General features: G+C 38.4%; 1 protein-coding gene across 2 annotated transcripts in view; it reads left to right on the forward strand.

Annotated features, from left to right (window-relative positions):
- Window positions 1-25501, forward strand: part of grid1a (glutamate receptor, ionotropic, delta 1a) — a 307772-nt gene that overhangs the window by 216643 nt on the left and 65628 nt on the right. For both annotated transcript variants that reach the window (XM_086259143.1, XM_086259144.1), the window contains exon 4: window positions 5827-6032. In XM_086259143.1, the coding sequence (XP_086115269.1) occupies window positions 5827-6032 (206 nt within the window). The remainder of the gene's footprint in view (window positions 1-5826; window positions 6033-25501) is intronic.

Raw genomic sequence — 25501 nt, forward strand, 5'->3', positions numbered from 1 at the left:
TGGCTCTAATAAGAGTAGAGAGTGATTTAAAAAATAAATTAAAGTGGAAAAGTAATAGAAAATAATACAGAGAATATTTAAATAATAATAGACAATAGAGTGTATACGCGCTTACTGGTCATTTCATAAGGTATAGCTGCTCAGCTTCTCATTAATACAAAGAAGTCAATCACTTCGCAGCAACTCCGTTGAGACGTGTAGACATGTTAAACATCAGTAGGGGAAGAAAGAAAGAGATACTCTGAACATGTTGTGGTTGTTAGTGTCAGGCAGGGTGGTCGGAGTATGTCAGAAACTGTTAATTTAATTTAATTGGATATTCCCACAGGGCAATCTCTAGAGTTTGCTGAGAATGGTCCAAAAAGAGAGAATAACCAGTGATCAGCAGTTCTATAGATGTAAATACCTTTCTGATGGCAGATGTCAGAGGAGAATGGCAGACTGGGGGAAGGTGATTGGATGGCAACAATAAATCAAATAAACACTTGTTACAACCAAAGTACGCAGAAGAGCATCTCTGAACACACAACATGTCAACAGATGGACTGCAGCAGGAGATGAACACATCAGATATCCTTCGTGTCTGCAAAAAAACTAAAACTGGGGCTACAGTTTGTACAAGCTCCAAAACTGGACAAAAGACGATTGGAGAAATGTTGCCTGGCCTTATGTGTCTCAATTTCTGTGGTAACATTTTAATAGTAGAGCCAGAATTTGGCATGCATAGATAGATAGAGTATTAAGAGTATTTCCAGTACCTCATTGAATCTATGACATGAAGAATTAAGGCAGTTCTGAAGGCAAAAGACAGTCCAGTCCAACACTAGCATGGTGTAACTACAGAGGTGTCCAGTGACAGTACATAGCAGTAAAGGAATACTTTTACATGTTTAAAGCTCCCAAAGTACCAATAATAAAAAACAGAAGAAAAACATAGGGAGCAGAAAATGTAAAAACATTATTTGTGGTTATTTCTCAGTTATTCGCATAAATAGCAGCTGCTGATTTCTAATTGACATCAACTAAAGAAATCATACATGGTCAGACATTAATATTTTCCTTAAAAATATGCTTTATTTTCCCAGTTATTAATTGATAATCATGATTTGTTTAGCCAGTAAGTTAAAGTTCGGGATAATAATAAGTTGGGCCTCTGACAAAAAAAACAAAAACTAATTTAATCCTTGTATATTGTGCAAATACTGATTTTTCACTTTTTATTTATCAAGCCTTGCTATTCTGTGTTATTATTCCAGTTGTTGCATTTTGATCTTTCTCCATTCTAAGTACACAAAGCTGTATAATCCCAAAAGCAAAATGCATGTAGGGTGATTGATTGTATCACTCTTAGACACATGTGATGGTGATGTAAGCCAGAAATGCACTCACTGTTCAGTATTTGAGTCCATTCACAGAGTCCGGGCTGAGGTAATAATCATTCCAAGGCTGTATGTCCATTTCAGTCTTCCCCGTCCACTTCCTATTTAGACCAGACTCTTCATATTAGAACTGTATTAATGATTGTGCTTCCATTCCTCTTTTTTTTTTACTGTCAAAACAAAGTGATGCAACATGTTCTTACTCATACAAAGAATGACAGCAAACAGGGGTTTTCAGAAAGTGCACAATAAAAAGGCAAATATATCAGAACCAAACATTAAATAAGCTTAAGTGTAAATATCAAATTAAAACAGAAAATACAAAAACAGATTTATATGAAAGATTTGCATCACAAATTCATAGAGATTCAGCAGGTATGTTTAGTCTGCAGCCCAGTTCATTAAATTGTGTAGGATTGTTTTTATTATTATAGTTTCCAAGATGTCCCATTAATAATTGTACTGATCATGTACTGATCACTGTCTTCTTACAGCAACAAACAAACCTTTCAATGCACATGCTTATGTTATTCAGAGAAAATAGGACTAAATGTTGTTTTTTAAAGGAATCTATGCCCTTTTTTCAGAACTTGCTTAGATTTAACTGCTATCAGACGCAGTGCACAGTGGTAAGTGGGTGGTATGGTGGTGCAAAAGGTTGCACTGTTGCCTTAGTTCAAACCTTCTGGCCACCTCAGACCTTCCTCCCACAGTCCAAAGTCATCCATATTACAGTAGGTTAACTGATGATTTTAAACTGGCTGTAGGTGTGAATGGGAAAGTGAATATCTGCCTGTTTCTCTACTTTAGCCCTATGATAGACCCATCTATCCCATCGAGGGTGTATCCCGCTTCTTACCCATTATCAGCTGGGATGAGCTCCAGCCCCTCCACAACCTTGAATTGGATAAAGGGATGGATGGGCAGTGCTTCAGAATGAAACCATGATTAACAGATTTACTGCTGTATAGATATGGCAGTAAATCTGGATATCATAGAAAATATATCTTTTCAGTCAGAGAATGAATAAAGACAAATTCAGCTTAAAGCACTTAAATATAGACCCAGGAAGAAGAATGTGAAGAGAATGTCCCATTCTCTCGCTCTCCCTTTCTGCCTCGCTCCCTTTCTCTCTGTGTAGCTGTAATTGCTGTGCATAACACTCAGTGTCTGAAACATTACAAATTTGCAAAAAAAAAATCTGTATTGCATATAATTAACTGACGTTATTGTTGCAAGAATAACACTGATTACTTAAACAGACTCATCTCAATTTTGAGTAAACATAAGCTGGTAGCATAGCCATTTCTCAAGCTTTTCCGCTTGAATTGGAGCGCAGCTTGATGTGCTCATTTCAGCATTGCTTCAATCCAAAAGGGAGTCCCGCTTTAGTTTCAATGTAAGTTAGAGCTGAAATGAATGTTAGAGCATTTTCATGGGGCCTTTCTTAGTCTCTCTCAATCTATCTTTTCCAACTGCTCTAAAAAAAGATTCATACCATTATTAAAAAAGATATGTGAGGGCCAGACAGAAAACAAGAGTAGTTGGTAAGTTTCCAGAGTAAAAATGGGGGGGGGGGGGGGGACTGATAAAGGGAGTCTGCGCAAGGGTCAAGTTTTGATATCTAAAACTTTCAGTTGCAGATTTGTGTTCAGAAATTACGCTTGGGTAAACATGTCCAAAGATCAGACCTTTAATTCCACGTTAATCCTCTTTTCGGTTTCCCCGTGGAAACATTTGCTATGGGTTTGAATGTTGACTTTGAAGTCCAATTTTTCTATCAGTTCATAGAATAGTTATCGCATGGTAGCTTTCCCTTTGCTCTTCATGGGATTATAAACCTTTTTTTTGTATTTTTTTATTTTTGTTTTGTTACAGCATGTTACAAGTTTTCAGACAACAGTTTATCTTCCTGTTATGGAGTGTTGACCAGTTCCTCCAGATCTTTTATGGTATTGATGAAATCTGCATTGCGTTAATCCGGCATTTGTTGATTAAAGATCTGCAGAATTCCATCTCATTCATAAATGTAAAATATACATTTTTGTTCAGACTCTCTTTTAGATTTTGAAATTGGATTATGATACAAAATATTCCCCACATCTCAGAAATCTCAAGTCAGTAGAGTTAACAAAGCTCTTGGAATGACTAATAAAAAGCATCCATAATAATTTGTCTCCTTATCGAGTGACTTCAGTTTAGAGAAATTCTACCCATTTATACTCTCTTTGTAGCATATATTAGTTAGAGGCCTCTGTTAGAGATCTGATCGCTTTTGCGAGTAGATACATTTAAGCAGGGGCTTAGCATCAAAGTATTACTATTCATTTTAAATCAATACAGGTAATCTTACAGCACAAATACCCTCATTAGCCTGTATTTTGGTTCATTTTCCCAAACAATGTAGTGATGATAAATATGATGCCACTTATGAAACATCTTCTAACAGTAAAATAATAACTATAATATATACCGTCCGTCTAAAACACAGTACATGGAATAATAACGAGTGGTGGTGGCTAATCAGGGGTTAAAATATGACTATCTGCCCTCCTCTTTCTCTTGGTCTCACACTGTAATTATACCACTACACAAAACAAAATATATGTTTAACTGCATATGACAAGATCCTTGTTGGATGAAATGTGTAATTTACAGCCTTCCTGTGTCAATTTGACAGTTTTCAGATGCAAACCTGTCCAGCAAATGTAGATATTGGTGCACAATGGTGGTCGATTACGAATATGTTTTGGTCTTGTCAGCAATATCAGAGGTGCAGGTTCTCATAAAATTGAGAAACTCACTGATAGAATAATAGCAATCATTCCCGGGCGATCGTGGCTCAAGAGTTGGGTAATCGGTAGGTTGCCGGTTCGAACCCTGGCTCAGACAGTCTCGGTCGTTGTGTCCTTGGGCAAGACACCTCACCTGGTGATGGCCAGAGGGGCCGATGGCGCGATATGGCAGCCTCGCCTCTGTCAGTCTGCCCCAGGGCAGCTGTGGCTACAACTGTAGCTTGCCTTCACCAGTGTGTGAATGTGAGAGTGAATGAATAGTGGTATTGTAAAGCGCTTTGAGGGGTCCTGAAAAGCGCTATATAAATCCAATCCATTATTATTATTATTATTACCTGGAATTATCCATAATTGCTGATTGTCTCATCAGCAACACATGCAGTGAATGCAAAGTTAAAGTCAGTGTTAGTCAGTTACTGCAGCTGGGTATTGCATATAGAGATATCTAATTACTTCATGTAGCCAAATGAATTGTAAGGGTCGAGTTGTGAAACCATGATTAGGTTTGTATGCAAAGAAAATGGGACAAAAAAAAGAAAGTGTGCGGTTTCAAGTGAAAGAGTTTTCAAAGAATGCTTCTCTGTAAGTTTAGGGATGCCTCAAAATGATGAATGATTTAATTTCCTCTTTTGTTCTGCCCTTTGAACATTCTGAGGAGAATCCACGAGCAACTGTGATTATTTATGTTAACCCTCAAAATAGACTTCACTGCAGCAATTTTAGGAAAAAAAACCTTTCCATCTAATTCTTATGATTTGTCTCATTTGGTACATATTTCCGCTGCAGTTTGCCTCAAGATATAGACTAAGAAACAGGGTCGATATACTAAGATGTTGCATCTGTGCTCAGGATAGATTTTCTTTTTTGTTTTTTGGGGGTTTTTTGGGGGGGGGGGGGTTGGCCTAATTTCTGATTTTGGCCCTCAGTAGCAAAAATATAAACAAAAATGGGTACAATGGGTTCTGTGAATTTCTTCAGCCTCATTTACATTTGTGCATATGCCCCTGTATTTTGTCCATTCTGAGTACTAAAGCACTAGAGCACTCGATGACTCATCAAACCTTCACTGATGCAACAGTAGGAACCTAATCATGCACGCACACAGACACACACTGGACACAGAAAGAGGTCTGGCCCTAGCGATTTCGCTCAACCTCTCTTTAACAATGCAGCATGACTTGGCACATGCTGGGCAGCTGTTCCCCCCTGTGACTGCTGGGATTGGTGTGCTTATTGTGAACTCACTGCTGCACATCACCTCTGATTTGTATGTGCAATGCAGGCATTTTAAAGTGCTTTCCTTTATAGCGAACATAGACACACACAAAGATCTCTGGGGACCGCAACACCTGCCTGCAGTTTCATATCCTGTAAACCCCACGAAACAGACAGACAGGAGTGCTTGTTGTGTTTTGTCACGCTTTAGATCAGGAGCAAAGAAAGAAACCTGCCTTTAAGCCTTTTGGAATGAAGCCTGAGAATATACTCTGTGTGTGCAGAGGTTGAAAGTGCAGCTTGTGATTAAATGTTCCTCGAATATAGCACCACATAAGACAGCAACTCTCAAAGTGTTTTTTCTTCCTCTCTTTTTGTTTGTGTTTTTGCATTTTCACCCATATCATATTTTCATACCATCTTTTGTCTACCATCAGATATCCGAGGTTTGCAAACCTTTATGGACCAGGCGTCTCGGCTGGGTCTAGATGTTTCCTTGCAGAGGGTGGACCGGAACGTTAGTCGGGTATTTAGTGACCTCTTCAACACGATGCGCACTGAGGAACTCAACCGGTACCGGGACACTTTACGGAGGGCCGTGTTGCTCATGAGCCCTCGAGGTGCACAGGTGTTCGTCCACCAGGTAGGCTGTGTTATTGACTCTTGTTTTGCTTTGTTTTTCAATAATGGATGCAACAACAAAGTGTTGTAGTCAAACACCAAGAGGAAAAACAAATGCTGCATAGAGATAATGATCCATAAAAAGAAAAGCATTTCCTGACACCCTTAATCTGAAGCAAATGAAAAAAAGTACACTAGTAGTGAGGGAAATAATTAATTGAGCCCCTGCTGAATTTTAAGTTTGTGCACTTAGAAAGGAAAAAAACAATCTCTAATTTTTATAGGTGTTTTATTTTAATGAAGGTAGACAGAATATCACCCAAAAATCCAAAAAAAGCACATTAATAAAACTACAAAAATTGATTTGCATGTCATTGAGTGAAATAAATATTTGATCCCATACCCAGCCAGAATTCTGGCTCCCACAGAGTGGACATGACATTATATTGACAATACAGATACTCCTAAAGTATACATCGCATCCATTCCATCCGCTCCACCACCATGGGCATGACCAAAGAGCTCTAATACGGAGAAGATTGTAGACCTGCACAAGGCTGGAATAGGCTACAAGATCATCAGCAAGAAGCTTGGTGAGAAGGTGACGGTTGACAAAGAACACCATCTCCACAGTCAAGCACAGAGGTGCAAGCATTATGCTTTGGCTTGTTTTTCTGCTAAGGCACCATAATTACTTTACCACATTGAGCAGCCAATAGATGAGCCCTTGAACTAAAAAATCATGGACAAGAACCCCTTTTTCCTCAAAATCCATGCATCCTGGATGGGTCTTTCAACATGGCAATGACCCAAAACATACCACCAAGGCAACAAAGTGGATAAACAAGACTGGCTATAGAAGAAGCGCAATGAGGTTATGGAATCTCCAGACCTCAGTCCTACAGAAGATCTGTGGAGGCAGCTGAAACTTTGAGTTGTCAATCAAGAGCCAAGAAATTTAAAGGATTTAGAGAGTTTCTGTAAGAAGTTGTAGGCCAAAATCAACACTTAGATGTGTTGACCAACTACAAGAAACGTCTTACTGTTGTACTTGGCAACACGGATTTCTCCATCAAGTACCCTTGTTGGAAAGTACAACAGTACTTGTCAAGCAAAACATGACTTGGTAGGCCAAATATAGATGATTGTGACTGTTGGTATTCCATTGAAAGATGGTCTCTAGGACTTTAAAAGCCACTCAAGAAAACATAGAATGCTGTAAATAATTACACAATATAACCAGCATTTCTACAATAAAACAATAATAAACAACAATTTGTTCCTTAATGCTGAAAAGATCAACAGTTCAGATAAAATAAGCTGTGTGTATCCACAGAGGATTCTCTCTCAACTCATTCTGGGTCATAGTATCCCAATTTGGAAGCTCTTAGTAATACCACCACTATTTGCTCCTTCTAGATCATATTTGCTTATTAGAGATGGATGCGTAAAACAGAAGGCAATATATCTAACTCAGCAGACATCTTTTCTGCCTTTAATCTCACCTCAGTAAGTCCAAAGTTCATTAGTTAATTAGCTGGCCATTCCTCAAAACAGTTTTAAAAACATAAACTGCTGCATGAAAATAAACAAGTTTTCCTGCGTTCTCTCTGTTAAAGGGTGTCTGAAGTGAAAGGTGTCCTTTAATTATTTGTTGGGAGTTTTGTCAAAGCGTGTTGAAAGATTATGTAATGTACTGCATAAGCATGTTTGAAGAATGGGCTTGTGTGGCACTGGAATTGCTGGACACAGTGAAGAAATATGGCAAAATAAAACTGAGTTGAATGGCTTATTCTGGCCAGCAAAGGCATCGAGGTCTGACACTCAATCTTCTGCTCTTCTGGCAAGGACAGATACACGCTGATAAAGATTTTTCCAGAAGATTTCAAACAGACTTGAAAAGGTTCCACAATAGTTACACAATACACAATAGTTACAGTTACACAATAGAAAAATCTTTTTGTTTGAGTTTATCTTACCTGTAGCATCCATCTGTCTGGTAAATACAAGATTAAAGAAGGTAATGGTTTATTAAGTCCATTATATTTGCTTAGTGGAAATTTCCTTTAATGATATTTGACGTGAACATAAGACAAGTTATGGTATTACTATAGTCCACAAAACTAATCCATGGAAAGTAATTACTTAGGCATTGCAGAGATTTAATACTAATAGATTGGGCGGTAGTGATAACTATTTTCAGCTGAGCCTTTATTTATTCTTGTTTTCGGAACACTATGGAAGGCGCTATTTTCACTTGGTACGAATGTTTCATATTGTGAAAGATTTAAATGTTAAACTATTAAATGCTACGGTTGAGCTGTGGGAAATGAAAACAGGCCATGCTGATGTAGTGATTGGCTTTACAAAAGCAAAACCTAAAATTAGTCCATATTTGTCTTTTTATTGCCATTGTAGCTCAGTGCATTTTCAGCGTGCTGGATGATAGGAAAGACATGTTATGATACTTGTGTTTGTAATGTAATTGTGTACATATACTTCGTGTGTCGTCAAAGGTTTTACCCTGACAGGACTTTATTTCACCTCTGTTTATCCTCAATCCTCTGCGCTCATTTATTTAATCTTTCTATCTATTGTGAGCAAATACCATAGGAAAAAGCCTTAACCTCCTGTAAGTCAAAACCCTCACTTGCATTCTGATTAGCTTCTTGTCAATGCTCTACAATTAATCTAAAAGTGAAGCACTTACAGACAAATGAATTAGCGCACAGGCCGTGAATACACAGAGGCTTTCAAGTTTCATTAATGACACACTACTTTGATCTTTTCCTTTGCTGCAGTGAATTCGGTTTTAGTATACAGGTACACAGGCTGGTGCATAAGTCGTTTATTCACAAAAGATTTAATCTAGAGAACTATATCCCTTATCATTCCTTATGCAATTAGCATAAGGCATCTGTCAGGCATCTTGGGGACTAAGAAATAAGCGCAGCTTTGCAATTGGCTCACCCTCCAAATGCTCCTGTGAATATGTTAATGTAAGTGTTGAAGATATGTACATTTATCAAAGCTTCATTAATACCTTTGTAATGGCTGTCAGTGTGTCCACACCTCACCAAAGATGCTGGGGCAGAAAATTCAAATAGGCAAATATCTCAGTGGAAAATACGATGCCTTGAGGAGTTTAGTACTCATGAGATGACATCAATTTGTAGGCACCAGTGTGATGTAAATGTTAACAAATGTGTTTAATAGCTAACTGAAATTGATGATATTAGTTGTCCCAATGATATGTGAAAGGTGTGACAGAATGTGTTATGGTAGCCTTGAAGGACACACTGAATAACCACTAAGAGATGTAAAACATGCATAAGATTCCCTCCATACACAGAAAAATATTGAGAACCAAGTTGACTGCAAAGAGAAGAAGAAAAAAACAGAGAAAAAATTACTTAAGAGAAGCCACAAAGAACTACAAAGAGATGCAAACTAACTTGAGTGAAATCTATTACAACACAAAGATGCATGGCAACCACAGGGAGACTAAAAAGGGTCTGTAAAAAGACCCAAGTGGACTAGCAAGAGACACAAAAGGACTACAGAAAAAACCTAGGAGGACTACAAAGAAGTGCACAATTTCCCCAAAGATTGGAAAAAGGACAACAAAGGATCCCAGACAAGTACAAGGAGGCGCCAAGAGTCACAATACTGTACAAAGATTCAGAAACAGAACAGATGCAAGTGATGGTAGAGATGCATAAAGGCTGGGGCCCAAACATAACATGACTTCAGTATTAACAACCCTCTTAACCTGACAACTTAAACATGAATATTTACAGCCTTTAAGGTCTTTTGCTTTTCCAGCAGAATGACTGTCCATATTCCAAAAGAATTCCCCCTCTCGATTTACTATAGTACACGAACTGAATCTCTATCATTCTTTCTTCGTCAGCTTCTCAATAAGGCAGAGAAAGTCTGATGTGCCATTGCAGTTTTAAAAATCCAACTTTTAAATCCGAGGACCGCAGCTACAGGGACATTTATGGAGGGCTGTGGATGACTTTGGTCCTTTAAAGTTATATAAAAACCATTTGCAACGAATGAGGGAGTGATCTTCGATAAGACTTTAAGTTTTAATAAACAAATAAATGCTGTTCTTAAAACTAGCTTTTTTCAACTTGGGGTACTTGGAAGGGTGACGCTCTTTCTCTGCTTAAGTGATATTGAAAAGGTTATTCATGCATTTATTTCATCTCAACTTCACTATGGTAACAGGCTCTGTTCAGGTCTCACTCTGTCAGTGCTTGGCTGAATGAAGCGCAGCTGCTAACCAGCACATGCAAACAAGACTCCTCCATGTTGGCTTTCTTACATTGGCCCCCAGTCAGATTTCAAATTTATTTTAAGAATTTATTTTTTGTTTTGAAGTCTTTGACATTTCTACACCTCTCTGATCTTTTATCACTGCACACTCCCCCTTGAGATCTGTCGAACAAATGCTGCTGGCTGTCACAAGGTCAGATTAAACCACAGAGTTGATTGGGTCTTTTCAGTAGCTGCTTCTAAATTGTAGAGCTAACCACCTCTCCACATCAGGATGTCCCCAACATTTGACACTTTTAAAAGCCACAATTAATTTTATTCTTTTATCCTTCAAACCAGGAGGTCAAGTATATTTTCCTGGCACTGTAAATAGATTTGACCTGACATTTTGCTTTCCATGTCAACTCTTTTAAAGATTTTTATTATGTTATTAAGGTTAAGCCTTATTCAGAACATGATAATTTGCAGTGGCTAAGATTATGATGATAATATTTTTCAACGTAAGGCTGTCACTTTGACACCCTTTCCAAACCTGCTAGCATAGTGCCTTGCCTTTTGCCCCCTTCTTTTTTTCTTTAAATATTCTTATGCTTTAAGTCCCATATTCCCATCAGTCCATCGTCTACAAGGCCAGGTGTGGGTGAATTGAGCACATGAAAAAAGGGCACCTCTGTTCTACTGACAGTTTGTCAAAGGACTATTACCACTGTAGACCCCATATTCCCAACTTTACCTTCAGGTTCTTCCACCTTGTGCGCATTACCGAGACTCACCGAAGTCTCACATTTTGTTTTGATGATTCTCTATCTATCACATTCAATCACAAGTCTGTCTTCTCCTGTCCACTCCCAGGGCACAGTCATTCTGGTATTATAAACAGACTGCATGACATTGACACTGCCTGTGGTATTATGGTGAGATTCTGGGCGCTTCTCCTCTCTCATTTAGACAGTTGCCATCTAGTCTCTTGTTCACATTGGCCATGAGAGGATGTAGCGTCTTCTGTCTGTTTCATTTGTGCCTCTTTTCTGACACCTGACTGCTCTCTGTTCCCTTCATGATAGAAGGATTTCACTGGAGTCACACAAGCCTTTTAGAGAGCCATAAAGTGGAATTTTAAGCTTTCAGCTGTCCCATTTCTTCGTCCTTGGGTTGTATTAGTGAGCATTTGCTAAATCACTTACTTAAAATGATGCACATTTAGGTTAAAAAAAAAATCTTGACACATTTTATGAGTTACCAAAGTCACTCACCAATTAATTGTCAGTGGAGCAGCCCCAGGCTATATTTCTTGAAGACACTCAAATTAGATTTGGCTCTAGGCTGTGGCCCTGTGAGATAATCATTCATTTTCACCAATGGTGATTTAAATGCTTTAAGCAACTCAAATACCTTTGCTAAATGCGAATTCTGAAAATGAATAATGTGTCCTAATGGTAAGCTCAATATGTGTAACTATATAGTTTAATCCAAGTAAATGCACTATTGCTCAAAAGTTTTGGGTCACCCCGAAAATATAATGTTTTAGTTCATTTGGCTGAAGGACCAATGAGCTATGGATGTCACAGCAAACCGTCCATTATCCCTCTGTCTGTTAACAGTTCACAAGATTCACTGCTCTTCCTACAGTATTGGTCAAGATCACCTAGCAGGTCTAAAATGATGGGTCGAGGTCACATTTGCACTCAGCTTTAACATCCCTCTGGGTTCTTGGCTAGCTTTGAGGTTGCATGCTGTCTGTGCAGATGCTTTCCAAGTACTGATGTTGTCTTAGCAGTTTTATACAATTGTTCCTCTCCTGGATGCAGTCAGCATCTCAGTATTGCACACTCAAAACCTGTAGAACACACCACCCTTTTTCTTCCTTAGGAACAAAAACTTAAATCTGTTTCCTGAAAGTTGATTGTAGCATGCATGTGCAGGAAGACAGAAGCATATCTCTTTCTATCTATAATTGGGAGATAACTGAAGATACTTTGTAATCAAAGTAACAATATAACTGTAACTGTAATGTAAAAACTCAGAAGCACGTAAAAACTCCAAAACACGTACAAAACACAACAGAAGTGCTCCAGGATGCTAGGGCGCAGTGTTGAGCTTTTGTTACCTAGTGGCTACACGGGCCAGCAAGCAAACGACCGGATTTGGTGTGTGGTAGTAACAGGTAAATGAACATTTTTTAAAATTATTTGAATATATATGAGTGCTTGTGTATAAATACACAAACAATACACACATGCTTTCAATTGTGTAATTTAAGTGATCTAGGTAGTTCAGTTTTGAAGTTCAGTTAATGCTAGAAATGTGTTTTGGAGTTTGTACATGCTTTGGAATTTGTACGTGCTTTGTCTCTAGGGGCCACCGTATATATATAAACATATATAACTAAAACCACGTTGTTGTTTTTTTACATTAGTAATTCCTTTTGTGCATAATTTTATATTGTTGTTAATAATAAATTAATTAAAGCAACAAAACAACCTGAAGAGTCGGTTGGGAGCTGAAAGAGCCGGCTCTTTTTAGTGAGTCGAGCCGAAAGAACCGGTTCTCTATAAAGAGCCGGAAATCCCATCACTAGTGTAAAAATAACTCAGTAACATTAGCAAGTGGTGGAGGCCAGCAGGTGGTTGAGGGAAAGGGGAGGCACCTCAGGAGGAGAGACCCGAGGCGACATCTGTTATCCACCAGCTTGATAGCTAGCCGAGAGCTCGAGGGTCACTGAAGCCGCCGAGAACGGCACAATTCCCGGCACATCATTTTCAGATCACCGCGGACTTTCGCTACTCAGGTTTAACGTAATATATGAGTCACTTAGATAACCTAAAAATGTTATTGTTGGTCTTTTTTCAGTGTTTTATTTGTTCGTTTGTAAATCGGTTTGGCTGAGATTAAAGTTATTAGATTAGATTAGATTAGATAAAATAAAACTTTATTAATCCCCTGGGTGGGTTCCTCCTTGGTTTTCACACAGCTGAATAAACGTCAAACAGAAAACTAATTAAACAGAAGTGTGAGATGGTCGAGAATTTACGCTATTTTAGATAGCAAGGAGCAGACGGCCGAGTTTATTAAAATCCACCGAGACAGCGGCAACACTAAACAGAAGGCTATACCGTCCAATTTCACAGCCCTTTAGTTCCGGCCTACCCGAACTTCTGAGGACCAGGCCCACGTAGACTGCGAAGGCCGGGTCCTCAGGAGGATGCAGCCCATGAATTTGGACATGACCTCTGTGTCTTTATGCTGCAGCTGTCTCTTCTTCTGTCATCCCCCCCCCGATTAGCTGATTAGCTTTTCTCTCGTTTGTTTATCGCCCACTTTACGGCAGAAAGAGGAAACCAGTGGAGGTCACGTTAAACAACAGGAGCACGTTTAAGCTTGATCAGCTATTTTTTTTTATATTAATTTCTAGTATCAGCTGATGTTTGCTGGAGCCCCAGCTGTAAAACCTGCTGGTCATGATGTCGGTTTGGATATGTGGTGAGAGGGAAACATGAAGATGAAACCAGGAGATGTCCTTACTGAATCATCAGAGCTGAATAGGTGAAAGAGAAACAGGTTTACCTTTTAGGTGACATGAATAAGTTGAAGGGAAGTTATGGACTGTTTCTGAGAGACAAATAATACCAGGATCCATTTTTTTATGTAGCTGACAGCTGGTAACTGTGCATGGACAGATCTAGCAAAGTTTTGCCAGGGGGGCCAGGGAGAGGGGGGCACAAAGAAATACTGTACTTTCGTATTCTCATTTAAAATATCTAGCTTTTTACAAACAATTGTCTGAATCTCACAACAAACAATAGGATAGATTGATACATATATGCCAACAAGACAGTAAACATCCCTGTCACAACAGCGTTTGTTTTCATTCAAAGGCTTTATGCTTTTTCCTATAATGGCGGGCCGGTCTCTAGTCAAAATGCCTGAGCCGATTTTTTGTCCCAGTCCAGCCCTGTATGCAGCTCATCTGCAGTCTGGAGTTGCCTACATCTTCCTACTCGGAAGGCTGAATTTCCGAGTTCTGAGCACAATCGAAAGCACCAGGACTGCAGTTTTCGCGTTGGATGTAAAAAGCGCACGTGACGCTGTGACGTAGGTTAGAATCATCATCAGCATAATTTGCAGACGATAATGGTTGTAGCCGCTGCGATGCTTTCGACCAAAACAGGCGCAGCTTGATGACATCATCAACATGCGCTATTGCGATAGAATGGTATAGTCAAAATCTCTATCGTTGGCCAAATTTATATCGTTTCTATCGTATATTGTTTATATCGCCCACCTCTAGTATCCAGTTAGGGAAGCAACACATTAACAAGAGAATTCTGAGTAAAACCAAAGTTACTTTCCCTAGTAACTAGTTACTTTGAAAGTAATGAGTAACTTGAAGTAACTGAGTTACTTTTGATAGAAGTAACTAGTAATGTAACTAAATCACTAATATAAAGTAACTTGCCCAACACTGGTAATGCATTACTGTGAAATGCATTACCAGTGTTGGGTGTAATGCATTTCACAGTAATGCATTACACCCAACACTACCCATGTTGTTGGAGGATTGGGTGACTGTGCTAGCCACACCACACCATTATAGGCAGAATATCAGCTGACTGTTTTTTTTTCTAAATAGTTTTTGCATAGCTTGAAGCTGTACATTATAAGTCAATGTTCTGTTGTAGGAGGACACAGGACCGCGACATTCACAGGGTACGGCATGGGGCTAAAAAATGGAGTGATGCTTTCCCCAGTTCAGTGTCCTCTTTATCCTATAGAAACATGTCACACATCACTCCCTCGCCCAGCCATGCTTGCAAGATGACATCAAGCACTCAAGACATTGTTTCAGATATTTCACATCTCATAAATGTTCTTCTTTTTGACACAAACATCTTAAAATTGTGTATAATATTTACCCATCTCTCTTTCTCTGCTCAATATTTTGCTTTTATTGGCCAGTGTCAGATATAGCCTTTTCTTTGCAACCTTAGAAGGCCAAGTTGAGACTGGAGTTTGACGGTTACCAATTGAAAAATACTGCCAGTTGAGGACCTCTGGGTCTGTTTTCTTAAACTCCATTCTTTGATGTTTTTGTCCTCATGCTCGGTTATATACCAAGGCCTCTCACTTTTACTTTTGGTTGGAGCCCGTGTGTGTGTTTTTATGAAGAGAGTAGTATACTGTTGTATAAAATTTAGCCTTCATTTCTTGGGACAAGAATGCTCTGTTGAGTGTCAGAGGGGGAAAAAAAGTTATTTCTTTCTTTTTCTCCCTTTATTTTACTATAATCGAAGCTACAAAGGCTGGTTCTCCACACACTCATCTAGTCAAACATCTTTGAGCTGTACTTACATAAGTTGAAAAAAGGTTTTTCTCGTGATCAATTAGCCTTTTAATATAAACTGTCATTATCTACCGTATGCCACCGACACACTAGAATTATGGTTGCTGAAAATGGAGATCAATATGCCGAGATTCAAATGATCATTAATTTCTCTGCAATTTAATTGTATTGTATTAAGTTCTGAGCAGTAATGCATTTAGTATAACAAAATCAGAGTCAGAATTTTGGTTTAAGGCCCTTACAGAAGCATGCACAGTATAAGCCTTTCTAGTGCAATATAAATGAATTATTTGCTTAGTCTCCATAGCATTTTTTGTCAGTGTTCTTGTCGGATGGAGGCTTCCTGAAGGTGTTGATAAGACGGAAAACAGAATGGGTTGTGTCAGCTGGCATGCCAGCTCTGCAGCGCACTTGATGGATGAGGACAGGGGCTTGGTGAGGTCTGCCTCATGTGCAGCGGCTACACCAAGCTATGAGAGTGACAAGCGCTGTTGCCAGGTAATGTGAGAGGGAGAAAAAGGTGCTCCATAGAGGTAGTAGGAGGGTTAAAAGGGGGGACTCACAGAAAGAGAAAGAAAGAGCAAATACAAGAGGGAAAAAAAGAGATGGATGTAGAGTGAAAAGGTTAACAGTGAGAAAGAGTTTTGGGCGCTAAAGGGGGGGGGGCGGCCTCTATCAACATAATAAAGCACCTCTGCATGAAATGGTAATGGGTGAAATCTAATGGAAGAAATGGAAGTGGAGAAAGACAAAAGCGATGAGCACTAAGATAATGTATATCGTATCTGACCAACTGTACCTACTGGCAATGATCTCATGGTTAAATAGGTCCAGTGTAGTCAGAGAGAACAAAATAATGGACTTTGGCAGTTGGAAACGTTTTTGTCAAGCTTGTAAATGTGGATGCTGTATACATGGATGCTTTCCATCAAAAACGTGGAAACAAGGTTTCCGAGCTTGTCACGCACAACAGACTGTTGAAATGATTTTAGCTCAAAGTAAGTAAGCGAAAGCTATTTTTAACTTTAAATTGTGAATAACTGTAACACCATTTGATGATGTTTGCTTTTGCGGTATGCTTTGGGTCATTATCCATTTCTACTGTGAAGCATTCTGTGATCAGTTTTGTATCGTTTTGTTGAATCTGAGCACAGAGTTTAGCTCTGTACACTTCAGAACTCATCCTGTTACATTGTACATTTCAAGACCTCCTCAAGGCCGTTCTTGACTCTGTTAGATGTTGTGAAAGACTGTTTCTTAACCAGAGAAAGATTTCTATCATCTCCACTTCAAATGTCTTCTGTAGTATTCCAGTTCTTCTGAGCTGGATTTTGCATTTCTTCTTTTTTTGTACCTGAATGTTATTTTGCCACGCATAAAATTTTTGTTATCTGTCTAAAATGTTTTTTAAGGTTTTTCTCTGTATTATGATACAGGGCCTGACCATAAAACTGTTTGATAGTCAGTCATCTAATTACTTCTGAGCCCCTAAAAAGGGGAGACGATAAAGAAAAATGTCTCAAACACCCTGAATAAGTCTTGAATTTTATTCATCTTGTTCTTATTTTGATGCAAAATCTCTCTATGGTGGTGTACAGAAATAAAATGACTAAACTTATGTCATTTTCTAAATACTTATGGACTCAGCTGTAGCTTCAATCTGTCACAGTTCTTTTTTCAATTTACTGGATTTTCACCTTGAAGAAAATCTGTTTTTAAAGCAACCATGTCATTAACTGTCAGAGAGGCTCTGTGTGAACTGCCATATAGTTCTAGGCATGCAGTACTGTGACCTTCACCTGCTAGACTGGTGACTGTGGATTACTACATTGCCTGTCATATAGTGATATTTTGATTTTGCCTCAGTCTTCTGCTTTATGCACCTTCTCTACCAAATACAGCATCTTGTTCATTATCCATATATTTCATGTCTTTCAAAGTGTAGAAGGTAATATTAATGCACTCACTGAGAAAATACACTGGAGCTGTTTTTATACTCGATCAAGGTCTTCGGTATCGAACAGAACTGTGGCATAAAAACTACTTTTTATTAAGTGCCCTTTTCCTTGAATAGCTTGTACATAGTTCATCAAGTCTATAGTTAAAATGATTTAGTCCTGTAAATAATTTTTGACAACTCTCTCTTTTGTCATGTCTGCTTTACTATGACTGGTGAAAACGCTTTTTGTTTTCTGAATGACAAAAGAAGCACAAAGGACTTTCTGAGCATGTGTAGTGTTATGCACACAGGACACAAGAATAAAGGGGAAAGGCACATATAAGAGTTTCTGCTAAAGCTAATTTGTTCATCGTAATTTCAGAAATAGCGAACTGAAGAAAAATAGGCGTTAACCTATAAACTACAAGTGGCTTATACTGGAGATAGCTGCAACAAAATGAAACCCAAGAAAATGAAAACCAAGTTGGGTGCCTGAAAGTCACCTTTTTCCAGGAGGAGAGACATCATTGAAGGAAACCAGCTTAATTGACTTTATTAAAAGGGAGGAGCTATTACCTAGAAACTGAAAAGAAAGAAGAAACAGGCAGGCCCAACAACCAGTACTGACTCAAGGCTTCGGGCTGTCCTAGTATGCTGTGTGACTGCATGTCAGATAGGCAACTGTGTTACAAACTGATCCACTTGTCAAGATGTGAGATCACGATTTGCTGATTAAAAATGGACCCATGTGACACTTGAGTTTGATTTGCAATAAACACATTTGCCCTTGCTATGAATTGTGTTTTAATGTCAAGGACTCTCTTCTGTCTTATTGCGTCACAAACGCTTGGCGATGGTAATTTAAAAGCAGCCCCAGTTGACATGCTATTATGGAGCGCTTTGACGACTTTTCTCGGTGAGGGTCATGCCGTTGACATGACAGACACACATAGGGTGCATGCATACAAGTCTCACGCACATTTTATCCACTGCTTTCTGGCAGCAAAGCAATAGATGTTGTTTGGCAGAAAGCTCTTACTTTTTTACCATTTTGTGTCAATTATTTTGTCAAAGTCAGTGTCACAGGTTGGAAATGGTACGGAAGAAAAAAAATGTTTGCAGGTATTGTGTTCACTTCAACGTTACAGTGATGGGAATTTGAGAAAAATGTTCCAATAACAGACTTACCAAATGTGGTTGGATTGGAGAAAGAAAAAAATTACTCAAGATTTATCAGCTATGTTTTTGATCCAAATGTTATTCCTTCTTATCAGTGGCACTTTAACTTATTGAACCATGAAGAAGGTCTAAAACAATTTTCCACCATTTGGCACCTCTCAGGAGTAAAAGCTAATATCCCCGCTGTCTAGATTGTCTTCATTTCCTCTGTCCAGTTCTTTTTCTTTTCTCTACTGCACTGTTTACCCCATTTTTATTGTTGCTCCAGTTTTTGACATTCTACATGAGCAATACGCAGCTTCACAGGTGACGCATATGGTAAAATTTTATACCATATCAGCGGTAGTCAGTAGACTCTCAACAAGTAGATTTTCCCTTATGTTGTAACAAACTATTCCAGCATGTAGCACAGTTGTGTTTCTGGCACCTGAACCTTCCTTCTCTCTCAGATGGAATAAAGCTGGCTATGACCTGGAAGTGTTTATCCCGGCATGACTCATTAACCTGACACAGAGAGCATGGTGTTGGTGCAGGGGTGCGTAGTGTTGGCACAAACAACATCTTTTGCATTTGTGCACACACAGAGATTGTACAGACGTGTGCATATGCAATCACCCCTGATTCTTTCCCCAGATCTATCACTGCCAGTTTTGTCTACACCCCTTCCCTTAGTGCTAATGAGTGAGGCCAGGTATAATTAAAAAGCTCCAGAAGTACCGCACAGCCTGTTTAGTTTTCTTTTTCTTTTAGAAAGAAAACACAAAAAGAATACTCGCATCCACTAGAGGACTGGATTTGACCGGTTCATAATACAAATGAAGGCTACAGTTTGTCATTAGTTGAGTGGCATGAATTTATGGAGGTGACAAACAGAAAGGCATTATGGCTAGTACTTAGCAGGGGAAGTGCAGCTGAAGTTTTAAATAGTGGACATTATATAAAAGCCTATTCAGTATTAAGATTAACTTTTCTTTATGAGCAGACAGTGACTGCAGTCATATTCTTTTTGGCTGATTAGAGCGATATCACCATTTCTAATCCAAATATGGTTTAGATTAGCTTTTGCTGCTTATTAAGAATAATACAATTGTTAAACAACACTCAAAACCATGCATTTCTGCACACATTTATAAAGTATAGTTTACGGTGTTCAGTTTTTTTTTTGTTTTTTTTTTCAGGTTTATAGTGATGTTAGCGTGACTCTAGGGATCCCCTGAATTCACCATGAAAATAGAATTTATGCTTTTGGTGAAATGAGCCCATTAGCATTTAGTTACAAGCCACTAGCTTGGGTGTAGAATATATGTTTTATGAATAGGGGCTTGGTCAATATGCTAACAATAATGGTTTAAAATAGAAAGTCCAGAAACAATTGGGTGATCTCACAGTGGCTGTTTGCCTCTTTTTTATAAAGTCTGTGCAAACGTCTTACCTTATCTCCCAAAGTTCCTCTAGAAAACATTACACTGGCTTTACTAGTAAATGATCTGCACTTCTGCAGTACCTTCTAACGTTAGCAAGGTTATGCAAATAAATAACACACTTATACACTCAAACTCACCTGAGGAAGAAACTTGGAGTTCTATGTCTTGCCCAAGGGATCTTTTAAATACCTTTAAATCTCGTGCCATTTAGTCACATGATTAGAAAACACATAGAGCAGGGTATGAAATTTTGATGACTTTGTGCCAATTTAGGGAGTGGAATGATTTAGGGCTGCAAAGAAGAAAAAAAAACCACATCAAACACTAGTTGGTGTTTGTGAATATGTATTTCATACGGTTCTTTTTAACCAATATTAAGGTGGCTGTAATATTCCTTGATACCAGCTGCACTTGTCAGTGTTAGAAAGGTCAAGAAATTAAATGCTCCAAGATGGTACAGTATGATATGATCTGTGGATAAATGGAATGCATACTACTGCATAAAATGTTACCATGATCTATCATTATCTTTGGGCTGTACTTTGAGAACACTGAACATAGACTATTCACATACTAAAGTCATGTTTAGACATGAACCAGTCAACCAGTGTGAGGCAGTGGTTACTGGAATGGAGTGATCAGAGCACTGTAGCCTCACCGATCATCCGTTGAGGGCCAGAGTTGAAGGGGTGTGTGGAGTTTATCTCGCTTACAGTCCACTGGCGTTGCTCCCCACTGGCTTAACGCTCCCACCTCTGGACCTCTGTCCTCTCGCTCTGACCCTCAGTGCTGCTCCTCTATTCCATTTTCCTCCCAATAACAGCATGACAAATTGAGGCTGCCAGAAAACGATCTATCACTGTCCTACATCCCATTCTCCTCTGCCCTCTGTTGCCTCCTTTTCTCTTTCTCGCTGTCTCACTTTCCCCTTACGTTCGTGTTACAGGGCGGTCCTTTTTTAGCTCTTTGTATTTTTCCCTTAATGGTTTGATGTTTTCCTCTACATGGACACTTTGTCTTGCCGCCCTTGCCTATTTCCCATAACCTCATCCCCTTTGCTTTTTTTCCCCTTATTGCACTGTATACTTTTATCTTTGTTGCCATTTCTCTTTGTGTGTTTATCCCCCTTCACCCTCCCTGCAAGCTTGTTTTGTTCACTAATATTCTAACTCTATTTGGTTTGTCATCTTTTTGTTAGGCAGGCAGAGAGGTACGTTATGGTATAAATTTGTACACCTTTTAGCCTCCCTCTAGTATTATCAGTAACATGGAAATAATAAAAGGACAAGTGTAATAGATTTCTGTTTCAGTGTAAGCTTTGTTTTGTAGCCTTTTGAAACTCCAGAAAATAATTTTGCTCCCTGGCCCTGGTTTGAACAGTTTGAGTGTCTGTGACTAAATTAAGCAGCTCCATGTGATTTTTTTCCCTCCATAATAAGTTGAGTGTTTATCATAAAGCATGGAGAGACTGTAGTGTGCAGAGAGAAAACATTAATTGCTTTGCGAGACGAATAATTGCCACTATTTGACAGGTAAATAATGAATGGCTCCCTCTCTGTCCTTGATCATTTATTGGTACCTCTATATGAAACTCTGCAACGTTCAGTAACCGTGACGATGAAATATTCATGATGAGTTTGCCCATGTGTACAAAAGGTTACCTCCTACATTACAATACTAAGAAAGTAGTTTACTCCAAAAATAAAATCTAAATAAAACCCACTCTTCATGTATATATCTCATGGGAGAGCTGAATAATCAAGAGAAATGGTTGTATATCCAAACTGTGGTATTAAAATCGAAATCAGGGCAGTTGGCAAGCTCTTTACTTGATGGATAGTTATTACTTGCGCAAGTATGAATCATCTGCTGAAGCTAAAGAGCTTTTCATAAATAATTTGCCATTTCATAAGTAATCCTGGAGAATTAAAATGGTGGTGTATTTGAGGTGATGGCTTATTTCTTCACATTAATAAACGTCAGAGGACTTTTTCAAATGTGGGAAAGGGCCTTGGGTAAATAGGTAAATAACTTGAGAATTGTGTTATTGATGATGAAAGTGGAAAAAATGATTATAATGATAATAAGGGGACGTGATGAAAACAACAATTGCGGCCTATCAATTCGAAGCGCTCTGGCTTCTGTAGCCTTTTCATTCATAATTTGCTTAGTAAATGGATCAAAATCTGGCAGTATTTTTGTGTAGTCACAATTCCAACAATTTGTTATTTTATTATTATTCAGTCCAGTTATTGAATTTAGCATATCTTGAGACCATTTCAGCAAAATTTGACAAACAGTATGATACATTTCTCAGGTCATGTGACAGGCTTTACTTATTTCTTTAGGACATGACTTTCAGATATTGTTCATTTGCTTTTTTAGGCTCGCCAGGTTTTTTTGTAATAGCTCTTACGGAATCACCTTAGTGCTGCAAACTTTGCTAAGTTGTATGTTATGCATAGATACAACACTGGTTCATAGCTTAACAAAAATCTAAGCAAAAAATCTAACTTGAAGACCACTTTTAAAGTACTGATCTTTGGGTTAAATAATAAAGGAATAAGGGGTGGTTCAATACTTTTGCACAGTAGTTTACATCATACACACCTCTTCAATTTATGCATTTTCATAGCAGAACCCAAAACACATTCTTGTCCTGACAGAGGGTGATAAGATTCGATTGATGTTTCTGATTGTGATTTATCTTTTGCATTATTGAAACAGTAAACCTCCTAGACAATTTTTATTACTTCTGAAGGGAGAATAGTTAATGTCATAAAAGGCATTCAGTGAAGTCTCATTTATCTAGTGACCTCCAGAGCTGCATACGACTCTTTTTTTTTTTTCATTCTTACTCCTGTATTGTAAATCAGTAAGCAGTAGGATGAGAGTCCAAAACCCAGCTGGTCAGAATTTGTTAAGTGCACTTTTATACTTCTAATAATTTTTTTCAGTGTGGAAAAATCATTTAAGCTATTTCAGTTCCTTTATTGTTTTTTTTTTTTCCCAAACGCTTATGTAACTCATATTCTTTCTAAATTGGAACAGTGAAAATGCATACAGACAGTTACTTTGTCTGTATGCATTAATAGCTTTATCACTCTGTATATTTATCTCCCTCCAGCATAATATGAGATGCAATTATACCAAAACCCTACAATATTGTCGGAAAGTTCTGTGTCTGTGAAATTGTTGCTGTAGGCTCAGGATTATTGCCCAATTCCCAAGTGGCAGACTCAAAATACAGTACGAGTTATAAGGGTAATTGCAAAGCCAACCACTTGGAAAACAAGTACTGTATTGGTACCCGGCACACAGCCTATCACAGATCAAAAGCTCAGGAGAAAATGTTCAATTAAAGTACAGCCCCAGTGAAAAGAATATAAATATAAATGCTGGTCCGAGTATCCCTTTACCCCATTTTTTACCTGTTTCCGACTTACTTTTCCCTGTTTTCCTATTTACTTTTGACTCAAACCTCTATGAGTCAGTGTACAACATGTGCACATGCATATTCATGCTTTCCTTTGATGTCTCATTTTCAGGTCTGTGTTAACCCCCACATTCAAGATATGTCCATATACTGAAGCTCATATATGCATAAGCACTGTACATGGAGATATGCAGATGGTGTTCCTGTTGAACAGGAAGCGCAAACATTTTTTATGCAATATTCAATATGTTGTTTATGAATCACTAACTGTCTTTGTAAATTACTAGAATAATTTCATATAGCAAAAGTAATTCAGAAATGTTTCCTGTTTAGTTAGTTTATCATCAACATGCTATTTGATTGACACCTCACTGTTATCATGGGTATTATGGATATTCCCCATATCATTCAATGAAGCTATTATTTCTGTAACAGGTCATCAGCATCTTGCTGCACAAACCTGTTCTGAGAAGAGCCTTCCCCGCAAGTCTGTGGGAGGCTGTGAGTGCCGCTGCAATTGCATTAGCGGATTTACTTTGCATCGTGAGCACTGTGTGAAATGCTTAACTGATTTTGGCGTAAAAACCCAAAGAGCGCTCTGGAGAGAATTACTGTAAATGCTAATCTCTGAAGGAGTACAGGGACACATCTTGAACTTTGATTTCATACTCTGCCTAGATTGTTGCTTTATTTGTTATGCCAACACTCTGTTGTTGCGTATTTAATTCAAGTGTAGTAAAGAACTGGAAGATTCACACTATCATGCCAACAAGTCTTCTGTAAAATTAAAGTTTGGACCTTGCTGCACGTTTACGACATGATTCTTTTGCTTCTATGCATCTGCCATTCTAAACTCATCCCCCCCAAGGAAATGAAACAGTACTTTCATTTTATTTATTTATTTATTTTTTATTTTCATGTTTAATAACTCATAATGAGCATTTTTGCATGTAAGACCACACAGAGAAATCCAAGCAGGCAGGCACACAAACTGGCGTAATATGAAAGATTTTCTGTGATGCTACATTCAAACACGGGCGACATGACTGTTGTTGTAATTTTACCCCAAGCAGATGAAGAAAGTTCAGAGGTCTCCCAGACTTGACAGAAAGCAGAGTCATTTGTTGTCTCATAACTGTCAGGATCAGAAAACCCCCATGGAGCAGAAAATTTAATCACACTGCTACAGTGAGGCTGCTGAAAAGTAGTTACTATCCAAAACTACACAGTTTGGGTGGCATTTAAGTAAAGGTTTTCCTGCCCTTTCTACTTTTCAGAAGACTTGCCAAATGCAGTGGATTATAAAGATTTTGACAAGAATGAATTCCACCTCCAAAGCCCTTCTTTCTGCCACTGTCACAGTCTTTCATTCCTTCACTTTTTTTTTCACTCCTCTCATTCTCTGGGCAGTGCAGTGATTTGACCTCATTAGTTGAACTCAAGATCAGCTAAGAAAGCAATTTGTTCCTTTGCCTCCTGCAGAGTGCATCACATAAAAACTGTCTTATGAAAGCAGTTATAATTGGGCAATAGGGTTTTAAGAACTTCAGCGATATTCATTGTGACATTTGTCTAGTGTCATGTTCAGACAAAAAGTCTGCCCAAGAGCAGATGGGAAATTCTTAAACTATTTCTCTATGTGCCTTGTACCTTTTCATTATCTGCATACGCCAAACATTCTCCATTACAAATAATATGCAGATCACCCCTCCACCCTCAACCCACTCTTTGATCATTTTACACAGATTCAAACACCCATACAATAATGCAAAAATAATAATAGCTATCCCTATTTTGAATGTCCAACCAATGTGAACTTTTAAGAGCCTTTGGACATGAGTGGCATAATGTTTCCTTAGGACGTTTTACTAAAAAGTAAGAATTGTCA

Source organism: Aulonocara sp. 'chitande type north' Nkhata Bay, linkage group LG13 (genome assembly GCF_057382095.1).
Source record: "Aulonocara sp. 'chitande type north' Nkhata Bay isolate Kocher_YH1m ecotype deep benthic linkage group LG13, A_spYH_male_GT1.1, whole genome shotgun sequence".
In the NCBI taxonomy this organism is placed as follows: Eukaryota; Metazoa; Chordata; class Actinopteri; order Cichliformes; family Cichlidae; genus Aulonocara; species Aulonocara sp. 'chitande type north' Nkhata Bay.